The sequence below is a fragment of the Misgurnus anguillicaudatus genome, chromosome 20 (genome assembly GCF_027580225.2).
Source record: "Misgurnus anguillicaudatus chromosome 20, ASM2758022v2, whole genome shotgun sequence".
In the NCBI taxonomy this organism is placed as follows: Eukaryota; Metazoa; Chordata; class Actinopteri; order Cypriniformes; family Cobitidae; genus Misgurnus; species Misgurnus anguillicaudatus.
Genome location: NC_073356.2, coordinates 38,200,910 through 38,214,159, shown reverse-complemented (window position 1 = coordinate 38,214,159; position 13,250 = coordinate 38,200,910). Strand labels below are relative to the sequence as shown.

The following is a 13,250-nucleotide window of genomic DNA, read 5'->3' as shown; positions in this document are numbered from 1 at the left end:
TTGATCAGTGTCAGATGTGAAGTCTCAGCAGATTAAACCATCACAAAGTTTACATGATCTAATGTCTGCATGTTCATTTCTATTGTAAAGAAATGGACGTATATTAAAATATTCAAATGGATTTAAACATTGTTTGGCTAAAAATAAGCATTCTCTCCGTCTAAAGTGAAAGTGAAGATAGCGTCCGCGAGACGAGTCAACTATCTCCCCCTGCAGGCATTTGTTATAATATATACATAATGTTTTTTATTTATAGACCACAAATGTAATGTGTTTGTTAATGTAATGTTGTTTAATGTAACTTGGTTTTAATACTTTATTTGAACCAATTATTATTGCATCTTCGTTATTATGTAATTTTAAAGGCTACTGCTCACTTGGGTCTATTTTTATTACCCAAAAATAACAAATTACTTCATTATCAGTTAGTAAAATAATTGTTAGGGCCAGTCCTTGATTAGTTAAAACATTTAAAAATAACATGATTTCAGTTTCTTACTCATTTATTTTATCATCGAGGGTTTCTTAAAAAGTGTAAAAATATCGTCTCGTCTCGTTCTCGTGAACCCAATCTCGTGTCTCGTCTCGTCTCGTGGATTAAGTGTCTCGTCACACCCCTAGTTTACAGGTTTGTAACATACAGTAACAAGTTTTTCTTCCAATACAACGGGACTATAAATGCTTAAAAATATTTATATTTAAAATATATTTCAAAATATACAAAATAATTGCCAAAAATATATTGATGAAAAATAATGAATTTTTGATGAATAAATGCATTTTTTTCTGTAGTATGGGTATTCAAACCTGTTATTTTGAAAAGTTTTGTAACTTAAAGTTTTTCTTCTAATGCTATGTGAATATTTTTCCTTGTTTTGAATATATGGAGGGCTAAATATATATGTATTAGGGCTGTCAAAATTAACGCGTTAATAACGCGTTAACGCAAATTCATTTTAACGCCACTAATTTTATTAACGGAGATTAACGCAACGCGCAATTTCTGTGTGAGCCTTGGTCCAGCCCATAGTTGAATGAACAGAGACGCAGACAAATGTGACTCTCTCTAAATGAGTAAAAGGTTTTCATAGAAATAAGAACATTAAGCAAATTGTCTACCAAATCCAATGCTCTAAATGCTCGTTGGACATCTGATATGATCTTTATTTATACGTCTGAGAGGTGTAACGTTACCGTCCTCCTGCTTAATCTAATACAAAGATGCGTCTCAATTCATTTTGGTTTCACTTTTATGCATGACTTAGAAAATAGACTGCAGGACTTGCTTGATGTTAAAAGAGTCATTAAGAGAGATAAAGTTCGGTACCTGATTAATGTTAAAGAGTTATTAAGAGCGACAAGACTCAAAAGCGATCCCCTCACGCTGACTGACTGATATCTGAAGCGCGTGCACACAGACGCGCGAGTGCGCGACCCGGATATATAGACATCTACACAAAATTGAAGTTTTACAAATATCTGTTTTGATAAGAATTCACGCAGGTAGGCTCTATAATCTGTTATGTTTTAAGTAAATGTTTGGTTAACTGTTGGGTAAAACTATCTGATGTGTAACATTATATTAGATCACTTAGATTTTAAGCAGTCTGTCTCAATGTCAATCAAACAAAAGGAAAAAAAGTTGAACATACATTGATGATGTTTTTGCTTTGTGTGTGCTAAATCTATTAGTTTAACCAGTGATTTTAAGGTATTGATGTGGTAATATAATGTATGGATGTGGAAATGTTTGTGGTAATTTGACTCTTTCAACTTTAAACAGGTGTAGTTCTGTCATATTTTGTTATATTTCAACAAATCATGCATTGTTCTATGTTTTAATAGAGAATGTCAAAATATGAACCACTATTTTTTTTAAATTTGCTAATTCCGACTCAACTTGCCAGCACAGGTCACAAATGATGCAGCAGCAAACAAAAATGGAGAAAGAAAATTCTTCTGAAAGGAAAATTCATATACAAAACAATGGCTGGTGATTCTGTTAAAATGTAAACAGGCTGTTGTTAACATACATTTGCATAAAGCATCTATATATGTATATATGATTAGAATATTAAAAACCTGAAAAGTGTTAAATTAGGGTAAATTTAGAATGGATAAAAATGTGCGATTAATTTGCGATTAATCGCAGTTAACTCATGAAATCATGCGATTAATCTAGATTAATTTTTTTAATCTATTGACAGCCCTAATATGTATATATATTTATTTTTAAAATATATTTCAAAATATATAAAAATGGAAAAATGAAAAATAAATTTTTGTAAACATATTCAGGAAAAAAAAATGTTTGGCCATTTTTTGTATATTTTGAAATTTAAATACATTTTTTGCCGTATGGGCAGACAAAAGGTTGAAGAAAGATTTTAAAGTTTGAAACTCAAGTCATACCTCCACGTTTGCAGAAGACCTTCATGTAATAAAACAGGTTGGTGAAGAGGTTGAAAGGTGAGGGAATTCCAGACTTGTGGCTCATATCTCGAATGAGGACGGCACGGCCGAACTTCCACTCCGTGTCGGACTGTGCCTGAATCCGCTGGTAAGTGTCACTCATCATGGCGATGAGGAGGTTTATCAACACGATAAAGGTGAGCACCAAATAGATACCGAAGACCATTTTCGCCAAAATAGCAGTCGCGGGAGGCGAACGTTCCACGTCTGGAATTTTGTCTGGGTCGGTCAGGCCAAACAGAGCGAAAAATAGGAGCACGGACATATTTAAAGGGCCAGGTACTTTGACTTCAGTGGCATTGATGCCGCTGTTGTTCTGAGGATTGGTTTGAGGATACAAAGGCTGGCATAAAGCCGTCAGACTCAGCGTGAAGGCCGTATGAAACAGCATGAGAATTACAGCGAACCGACACAGATCTTTAATCAGGTCTCGAATGATTATGGTCCACGGGCCGAACAAATGGTGGAATGTCAGGAACTCCAGAAGCTGTATGAAGCCCAGGGTCATGGAAACAGCGAGGAGAACGTTCCGGGCAAACAGGCAGTGAAGGTGAGCCGGCGGCCACCACTGAGTGATGACGGCCAGGACGTGACAGAGAAGAGCGGCGGCAGAAAAACCCAGGAGTAGAAGTCGAATCCACGCTAAACCGGCTCGCTCGCCGGGGATCGTCAGCTCGGACACCAGCAGTCCGAAGAGCCAGATCAGCAAAAGACATTCAGACCAACCGGGCACCAATCGAGCCTGAGACAGAGGGTTCATGGGAGGATAAACGATGGTCAGGATGAAGAGAGCCAACAGGAAGAGGTGTGACACAAGATGACTCATGAACTTCACAATCGGGATGGTGTTGAAGCTGTGTGCAGTTTGGAAAACAATTACACAAAATCATTTAATCTCACACGCAATATCAGAGAAATGTTTGGACACATCTGAGTAAATGTTTTGCAACTAAAGTAACGCTTTGTGATATTCCTTTGAAAAAGCTCAAATATGAGTTGTTACCTGTGTCTGAGGGGCAGTGAGAGTACCAACCATAGAGGAGGACAAAATAACAAACAGAAGAACAACAGCAAGATCTTCCAGGAGTCCCACTGGAGGCTTCCATACCACACATCTGTTAGGTACTTCTGTACAGCTGGATGGGACACTACACCTTTCTGTCTGGCCTCAATCAGACAGTCCAGTACACTGGCACCCCGGTGGTCCACAGCCCTGATGATAGGACCTGCACCCTGACCTCCGGTAGATGCCGCTAATGTCAGGAGGTCAGAAGCCATCATCTCACAGTGCTGAGCGGCTGCATGCAGGTCAACAGAACGCTCTTTTTCTCTGAGAGCGGCCAGAGTCAGGGCTCGTGACAGACGTATGGCTGTATCCAGCGGAGCGGAGGAGTGCAGAACAAACTCTTCCAGAGCAAGATTATCATTCATCCGTCCGCACACCATCAGATTGAAGACAAACTACAGACAGAGCACATCACTGAATTAAACAAAAACTACGGACAGAACATCAGACTGAACACAAACTACAGACAGAACATCAGATAAAACACAAACTATGGACAGAACACATCACTGAATTAAACACAAACTACGGAAACAGAACCCTCATTGAATTAAACACAAACTACAGACAGAACACATCAATGAATTAAACACAAACTACAAAAAGAACCCCTCACTGAATTAAACACAAACTACAGACAGAACGCATCACCGAATTAAGCACCAAATACGGACAGAACGCATCACCGAATTAAGCACCGAATACGGACAGAACGCATCACCGAATTAAACACCAACTACGGACAGAACGCATCACAGAATTAAACACCAAATACGGACAGAACACATCACCGAATTAAACACCAAATACGGACAAAACGCATCACCGAATTAAACACCAACTACGGACAGAACGCATCACCGAATTAAACACCAAATACGGACAGAACGCATCACCGAATTAAGCACCAAATATGGACAGAACGCATCACCGAATTAAACACCAACTACGGACAGAACACATCACAGAATTAAACACCAAATACGGACAGAACGCATCACCGAATTAAACACCAACTACTGACAGAACGCATCACCGAATTAAACACCAACTACTGACAGAACGCATCACCGAATTTAACACCAACTACTGACAGAACGCATCACCGAATTAAACACCAACTACGGACAGAACGCATCACCGAATTAAACACCAACTACGGACAGAACGCATCACCGAATTAAACATCAACTACGGACAGAACGCATCACCGAATTAAACACCAACTACGGACAGAACACATCACAGAATTAAACACCAACTACTGACAGAACGCATCACCGAATTAAACACCAACTATGGACAGAACGCATCACCGAATTAAACACCAACTACAGACAGAACGCATCACCGAATTTAACACCAACTACTGACAGAACGCATCACCGAATTAAACACCAACTACGGACAGAACGCATCACCGAATTAAACACCAAATACGGACAGAACGCATCACCGAATTAAACACCAACTACGGACAGAACGCATCACCGAATTAAACACCAACTACGGACAGAACACATCACAGAATTAAACACCAACTACTGACAGAACGCATCACCGAATTAAACACCAACTATGGACAGAACGCATCACCGAATTAAACACCAACTACAGACAGAACGCATCACCGAATTAAACACCAACTACTGACAGAACGCATCACCGAATTAAACACCAACTACGGACAGAACGCATCACCGAATTAAACACCAACTACGGACAGAACGCATCACCGAATAAAACACCAACTACGGACGGAACGCATCACTGAATTAAACACCAACTACTGACAGAACGCATCACTGAATTAAACACCAACTACTGACAGAACGCATCACCGAATTAAACACCAACTATGGACAGAACGCATCACCGAATTAAACACCAACTATGGACAGAACGCATCACCGAATTAAACACCAACTACAGACAGAGCGCATCACCGAATTAAACACCAACTATGGACAGAACGCATCACCGAATTAAACACCAACTACAGACAGAGCGCATCACCGAATTTAACACCAACTACTGACAGAACGCATCATCGAATTCAACACCAACTACGAACAGAACGTATCACCAAATTAAACCCAAACTACGAAAACAGAACCACTTACTGAATTAAACACAAACTACAGCCACACAGCATCAGACTGAACACAAGTTACAGAAAAAAACACAGCAAACTACATAAATAAACTACAGATCAATCACACTATACTTTAAACACCCTAACAAACACAATATGGTTTATAGTTGTATATAAATGAAACCTTCTTGTCATCCAGCAATCTGAGGATGTTCTTCTCTCGTCTGAGCAGGAAAATGACGGTGGCCTCATGATTCTCTTGAGCAGCGTACTGTAGTGGAGTTCGTCCGGCACGACATTCAGCCCGCGGCGACGCTCCGCTCTCCACCAGAAACGACACAACCTCCAGAGAGCCGGCTTTAGCTGCGTAGTGCAGTGGAGTCCATCCGCTCTGTGAGAAGATCAACAACTTACATTTATCATGAAACAATGAGAACAATCAACATTTATCTAAACATTCTCTGAAACTTTCTTAATAACCACGAATCACGAATCAAGTCAGATCATTTGATTTTGAATAAAAAATTATAATAAATGCAATCTCAGGTTTTGTCTTCTCACCTTATCTGTATGATTGATTTCAGCTCCTTGACCCAGTAAGACTCTCATCATGGCCACATGGCCGTGTGCAGCCGCCAGGTGCAGACAGGAACACCCGCGTTTGTCTGTCAGATGCAGAAGAGATCCAGAGCGACTGAGCAGCAAACCCACCACAGCCGTGTGTCCGCTCTCAGCTGCCAGGTGCAGAGGAGTGGAGCCCTGAAACAGACACACGACGGTTAGTACCACGGTAAAACTCTGGGCTTCAGACTGCATTAGGGCAGCGGGACTCTTGCCTGTACATCTGTTTTCACATCAGCCTGGACACCAGGAGAATTCAACAACAACCGAACCAGATTCTCATGACCGGACTGAGCTGCCAGATGAAGAGGAGTGTAACCTGACTAAATACACACAAACAACATTATACACACAACTCATAGAATGAAAATAAATAACATGAAAACTAATGCAGAATTAAAACTTGTGCTTGCATATAATTTCTTATTTAGAAATGTTTACTTAAATACATTTATACATAATATAATTCAATTTTTCAATTCAACTTTATTTATATAGCGCTTTTCACAATAGTTAATTGTTTCAAAGAAGCTTTACATTAATAGAAACAGTGAAAAGCACAGAAAAGCGACAGATAGCACAACATAATACACGATAGCATAAGCAGTTAAATTTGCTGAGGCTATGACACAACATTATAAGCGAGCGTATTACTAATGTAACGTCTAGAAGAGGAAGCTAAGTAAAGCCCAAGAAGGCTGCCTCCCCGGGTTAAAAAAAACCCTAGGAGAAAAAAACCCGGGCTTTTAGCCGAGGAAATAAAAAAACCTTGGGTTTTCCCTCCTAGGACTTAATTTTACAAATAATTAATTTTACAAATAATTAAACCAGATGCATGTTTGTATTTAAACTTGGTTATATGCGTCTTAGCTTAAAGCCATTGTGAAATGGTTAATTCCATGCAGAAGGTTTGCATTTCTTACAAATGAGCTAATAAAATGTTTTAAATTAATATTTTGTGTCTATATATTTTGTGTGGCTGTGGGGATATATTCTGTGATAACTGGGTGAATATTATCCTTACATAAACAATGACATATTGCTGTTTTCAAATAAAGGAGAGTGTTTAATAACTAATCATTATAATAGTGTCAGTGTATCACCTCGACTAGCGGCAGATGTCTCTTCATCTCATCTCGACTGAGGCTGTTGCCGCTGGCGACGGGAACTTCACTGCGGATTGTGGCTGGAACTTTAATCAGCATCTCTCTCACGACATCCAGCTGTCCAAAACATGCTGCCACGTGCAGAGCTGTTAACCCCGTCTACACACACATACACGCGCGGCGCGCACATACAGTTAAATAAAAATTACACTTCATCTACTGAAACACTGAGCTGATTTGTTTATACTGAAGCACCTTTGAGCTTTGGATCTTGAGTGAAACGCTGGACTTCAACACCTCCAGAATGTGCGTGTGTCCGTTCTTAGCAGCCAAGTGCACTGCTGTCATCCCTTCCTGTAAGGGTCAAAGGTCATCATCACAACAATCACATCTCACAATAAACTTTACATTTGGCTCTTGTCTGTTCTGAAAGAGTATCGCATATTCATAACTGAGACTTTTATACATTTTGTAGAAAGTAAAGCTTAAAGCCCCCCATCCTAAAAAATGCACTTTTAAATGTGTTTCTATCAAAAAAATCAGTCGCCAGTGTGTGTGTGCAGAAACATCCTGTTATTATACAAATCTAACTTTTCTTCTTTGTGTTATCTCCTTTAAACTGCAACAGTCACACAAAACAGGCTGTTGGGGATCCCCTATCAATGTGATGTCACATTGATTAAGCCCCACCCATGACAGCTTACAGACTCCCCCTTATGAGCGTATAGTTCAATTTTCTGCAAGAGACACATGTTTTGATGTAGTCCAAAGCACATGTGTAAGTGCTCTACCCACTACTTTACATACAGGGAAGGGAACAGAAGCTTTCTTTATATTTAAAGAGACACACACAAAAACAGCGCGTTTTTCATTGCAGCCACAAATGGCCATGTTCAACATCATATAATTTTTATATTGCTAAAAACACCTACGTTAGTGGCCCTTTGATTAAATATATATTTTTTAATTTGTAAATATATTTCATTTTAACCTTCATATATCAACATATACTTCAAAATCTATTTTAAATACATTTCCAATTTTACAATCCATACAGCAAGAAATCTATATTTTTCCTGGACAAAATATAAGTTTCATAAAAATATAAAATTATAATTATACAGTATATATTTTTGCAGTTTACATTTCATATTAACCTGTTATGTTTACAGGTATGTAACATACAAAATTTTCTTTCAATGCAATGTTAATATAAATGCTTTAAATATATTTCAAAATATAAAAAAATGTCCCAAAAGTATATTGGTGAAAAATACATTTTTGGAAACATATTTCAAAATATATTTCAGCACAACACTTATTCTTTTGAAATATATTTAAAATTGTATTTGAAAATATATTTTTTGCCGTATGGAATAAACCAGTTCACTGTGTGAGTTAAAGCTTGCGTGTGTGACATGGCTCATCAGTCAGCTAGTTAGTCAGTGTTTTTCTTCTTAACTCACCGTGTCTTCTTCTGTAACTGATGCTCCGGCATCCAGAAGAACTTTGACAACCTCTGTGTGACCACCAGCCGCAGCTAAATGCAGCGGACATAAACCGTTAGCCTGCCGTGTGAGAAATAAAACATAATAAAACAAGACAAAATTTATTCGTTTGTATTCAGTGATGTCATTTCCAGTAAATACTGTTGACAATCTGACCTTGCTGTTTAAAGTGACGAGTCCTCCTTGATTAAATATCAGCAGTTCTTTAATGACGGCCACGCTGCCCTGAGCCGCGGCGATGTGTGTACACGTGGCTCCCTCCACATTAGCTAGTGTGGCTAACTCCGGCCTGTGTCTCAGAATCAACTTGACCACCTCTGAATGATCGTTTTCAGCCGCCAGATGAAGAGGAGTCTGCCCATGCTGAAACAACACAAACTAATGCTGCGCTACATCACGTGTAACCATGATTTTTATCCAAAGCAACTTCCAGTGCATCAAGTAATATATTTTATCAATATGTGTGTTTCCTGGAGTTCAAACCGATGACGTTTGAGGTGCGAATGCAACAGTTTTTTTCAACTTACAATATCTGTAGCAGTGACGTCCGCCTTCAGGTTTAACAGGCAGTGGCAGACGTCCAGTTGCCCGCTGGCGGCCGCTAAGTGCAGAGGTGTCTGTTTACTCTACAGATGTGATAGAGATGCATCTATAAGATTGCAGCAGAGAGATCTGAAGTCTTTTTTTAGCCCATCTGAGATCTTACCAGAGAAAGAGCATCAATAGTGGCCTGATGCGTCTCCACCAATAATCTGACAAGCCGTGCCGAACCGCTCTGAGCGCTGAGGTGAAGAGGAGTCAGACCCAGTTTGGTCTTAGCGTTCACAAAAGCCTTGTGGGATAGCAGGATGTCAACGATGTCCTGATGACCTTGTTCAGCCGCCAGATGGATCGCCGCTTTCCCCTCCTGTTGGACATCACATCTAGCTATAAATCATCATTCTCATACATTCTTATGGTGCTCTTAAAATCAAGATAGCATCTCCTGATGAACACAACAGAAATGCAAGATATGTCTTAAGAAAACATATGCTTGATAACACAGTAAGAATGATAACAATTTTCAAAATCATGTTATGGACATTTGCCATGGGATTTTTTCATTACATGGCATATGAATATCACAGTATATATCAAACTACCATCACAGTACTTTTTTGTAAAGGAAATATGATTATATATCAATGCAAAAAGATAAAGAGTTAATCTGTGCAGTTAGATGGGTGATTCTCACGAAACCATTGAAACACCACGGCACTAATGATTTTAGCTTTAAAATGTGTAATATAGTAATATTAAAAAGCATCAGAATTAACACAATACTGTGTTCTACCTTGCACAATGTGTGATTTCAACATAAGAATTTATAATTGTAAATTTTATCTCATTTTCTGCTGATATTCTCATTACCGCAATGTGTCCGGCTGTGTTTGAACATGCGTTATGTTGTAATTTAATCAAATTAACACAAAAATATTAAGAAAAAAATTAAATGGATGTTTTGCTAGACTACTTTAGATGACAGAAAAAATATTTACTGAATATTCATGTATAATAATAATGAAGAAAAATTAGGAAAATGATGTGTCCATGCCTGATGTTCTCATCCTCCGCAACACTTTTTGAGAACAGTTTAAGCACACATACAGAATTTTAATAAAGTTTGATTTTGAGTGACCAAGCAACAGATGCTTATTAAATGTTAATTTAATTAATAGAAGCATAATACTTTGATTTTAAATGCATGTGCAGAATCTCCAAATTACAGTATGTTCTTTCAGGTTTGTCATGTCATTTTGAAAATATGTCAGTGTTGATATTTTCTGACTGTTGCGGTAATGAGATTTTTTAGGACTAATTTTTTAAATTATGTTACAAAAAGTGTTAAATGATAAGTAAAAGTTTTTAAATTAATGTTCCCATTTTCTCCAGACTTTGTTTTTCAATGTGTGGTGGGAAAAAAAGTAAATTTAAGCAATTTTTACATTTTCATGCTTGACATTTTTAAAACCAAGTTTTCGTGAGAATCACCCAGATATAAGTGAGATGTGAGCTGACATTGAAATGTAAGTTGTTTTTTAAATAAATGACCTCATCAAACACATCCACCCTGGCATTGTGCTGCAATAACGTCTGTACGACTTCTGTGTGTCCTTGTTCTGCGGCCAACAGTAGAGGAGACCGACTGTTCTGTAAGAAAACATCATCAAAACATAAACAATAATAAGGGACATTGTTTTAAAAATAAAAATAGGACAATATTTGGTATAGATTTGAAAATCTGGAATCTGAGGGTGAAAAAATCACCTTTAAAGTTGTCTAAATTAAGTCCTTACATATTAATAATGATTAGTAAAGTTTTTATTTATTTACAGTAGGAATAATATTACAAAATATCTTCATATAACATGATCTATAATTTTGACCAATACAATGTAATGGTGGCTTTGCCTTGCCTCGCCTACCAGTCAATGTTTGGAGCAACTCGACGTTTCTTGAAAAGGTGTTGTGTTAAATGTGCTAATTTTATTAGAAAACTACAATATTATTTAAAAAATGGGTAACACTTTACAATAAATACAATAAGTAAAAGCATTAGCTAACATGAAGTAACAATGAGCAATACCATTTTTCATCATTTATTCATCTTTGTAAATGCCAGTACAGGTATTCATGTTAGTTCATGGTAGGCCCATATAACCTAATGCTTTTTTGACTACATTTTGGTTTTATAAATATGTAAGTGAATTTAACATGAACTAGAATTAATAAATGCTGTAGATGTATTCTTCATTGTTACTTCATGTTAGCTAAAACATTGACTAATGTTAACAAACGCAACCTTATTATAAAGTGGGTAACACTTTACAATAAGGTTCATTAGTTAACATTAGTTAATGTATTAAATAACATGAACAAACCATGAGGAATACACTTGTAACAGTATTTATTAATCTTTTTTCATGTTAGTTAATAGAAGTAAAGCTTTAAATGGTTTGTTCATGTTAGTTCACAGTGCATTAACTAATGTTAACATGATTTGAATAAAGTATTATTAATTGTTGAAATTAACATGAACAAATATGAATAAATGCTGAATAAGTGCAGTTCATTATTAGTTCATGTTAACAAATGTAGTTAACTAATGTTAAATAATGAACCTTATTGTAAAGTGTTACCATAAAGGGTTACCAAAAATGATTAGAATGGTAAAGAAAAAGCTCAGAATAGATGTGAACACTGTTTAAAAATCATCTCAGGATAAAACCTCAAGAAGCTGTTTGATAAAATGACATTTGAATAGATTTCTGCAAAATCTAGACAAAGGATGACAAAAATGAAGAATAGTTTTTTTATTTAGAATTCCCATAATTAATTTGAAGTATAGATGACATTACTGTTATTTAAACAATAAGTGACCCTAATACTGTGCATATTGTATAGCCTATAATAATAATCAATAATCAGCCACTGAGCTGTTAACGTCATTTAAACAAAACAAAAGACAATTTCTTTAATAAGTAAGTAATTTTTTAATAAGTAAAAAAGAGTTTGTTTGTGTGTGTGTTTGTTTCATATTGTGGTTAAAGGAAAATAAAAAGGTTGTAGTTTCTTCTTTAAATAATTACACTTATAAACATCAGATAGTGTTGATCAGGATTCTTCAGTACCTTTGAATGTTTATTAACAGCAGTCTGAAGTTGGCTGCTGGGAACGTAAGCGAGCATCTCCTGAAGAAGCGCTGTGTTCCCCAATCTGGCACTGTAATGTAGAGGCGTCTCTCCAGTCTGACACAATCACAAACAAATATAATGTCATATAGATTCAGCATCTGATCTGATTGGATGACACACACACCAGATGTCTTCTCAGGTCGAAAGAAATGTACCTGACCCGAAATAACTCGAATAACTTAATACCCGAAACTGACATGCATAAATATATATATTTTTTTTAAAAACAAAGACCTGCCCCGAGACAAACGCATAAAATTAGACCTGAGTCCGACCCAGATGTAAACGGCACCGACCGTGTAACCCCGGTGGCCTTGCAACCCATTTGGCCCGCTGCTTCATTTATTTTAATTTGTTATCTGATGACGACACCAAGGTACATTAACCGCTACAGTACGCATTCAAAATTGATTGACAGGTCTGGCTCAACGAAAAAAGCACAGGGGTTTGGAAAAGGACTCGATGCACACATGCAAGATAGTTTGGGTCTTCTCGGGTCGGTTCAGCAAAAACACATAGATTTTAAATGACCCGAGACACAATGCCGCTAATATTATACCTGAACTGTGGCCCAGGCACACGTGAAACTTTTAGACCCCAACCTGCTCGGGTCTCCAGTCGGACCTCGGGTTTTTGGATCTAAGTGGA

The 13,250-nt window shown here is 37.4% G+C and overlaps 1 protein-coding gene across 2 annotated transcripts in view; it reads right to left on the bottom strand.

The window, feature by feature from the left end:
* Positions 1–13,250, bottom strand: part of trpn1 (transient receptor potential cation channel, subfamily N, member 1) — a 39,323-nt gene that overhangs the window by 3,343 nt on the left and 22,730 nt on the right. For both annotated transcript variants that reach the window (XM_073858651.1, XM_073858652.1), the window contains 13 exons: positions 12,540–12,656; positions 10,960–11,058; positions 9,575–9,775; positions 9,396–9,494; positions 9,025–9,231; positions 8,827–8,928; positions 7,616–7,714; positions 7,358–7,519; positions 6,470–6,577; positions 6,195–6,392; positions 5,818–6,024; positions 3,476–3,933; positions 2,413–3,326 (listed from right to left, as the gene is read on the bottom strand). In XM_073858651.1, the coding sequence (XP_073714752.1) occupies positions 2,413–3,326; positions 3,476–3,933; positions 5,818–6,024; positions 6,195–6,392; positions 6,470–6,577; positions 7,358–7,519; positions 7,616–7,714; positions 8,827–8,928; positions 9,025–9,231; positions 9,396–9,494; positions 9,575–9,775; positions 10,960–11,058; positions 12,540–12,656 (2,971 nt within the window). The remainder of the gene's footprint in view (positions 1–2,412; positions 3,327–3,475; positions 3,934–5,817; positions 6,025–6,194; positions 6,393–6,469; positions 6,578–7,357; positions 7,520–7,615; positions 7,715–8,826; positions 8,929–9,024; positions 9,232–9,395; positions 9,495–9,574; positions 9,776–10,959; positions 11,059–12,539; positions 12,657–13,250) is intronic.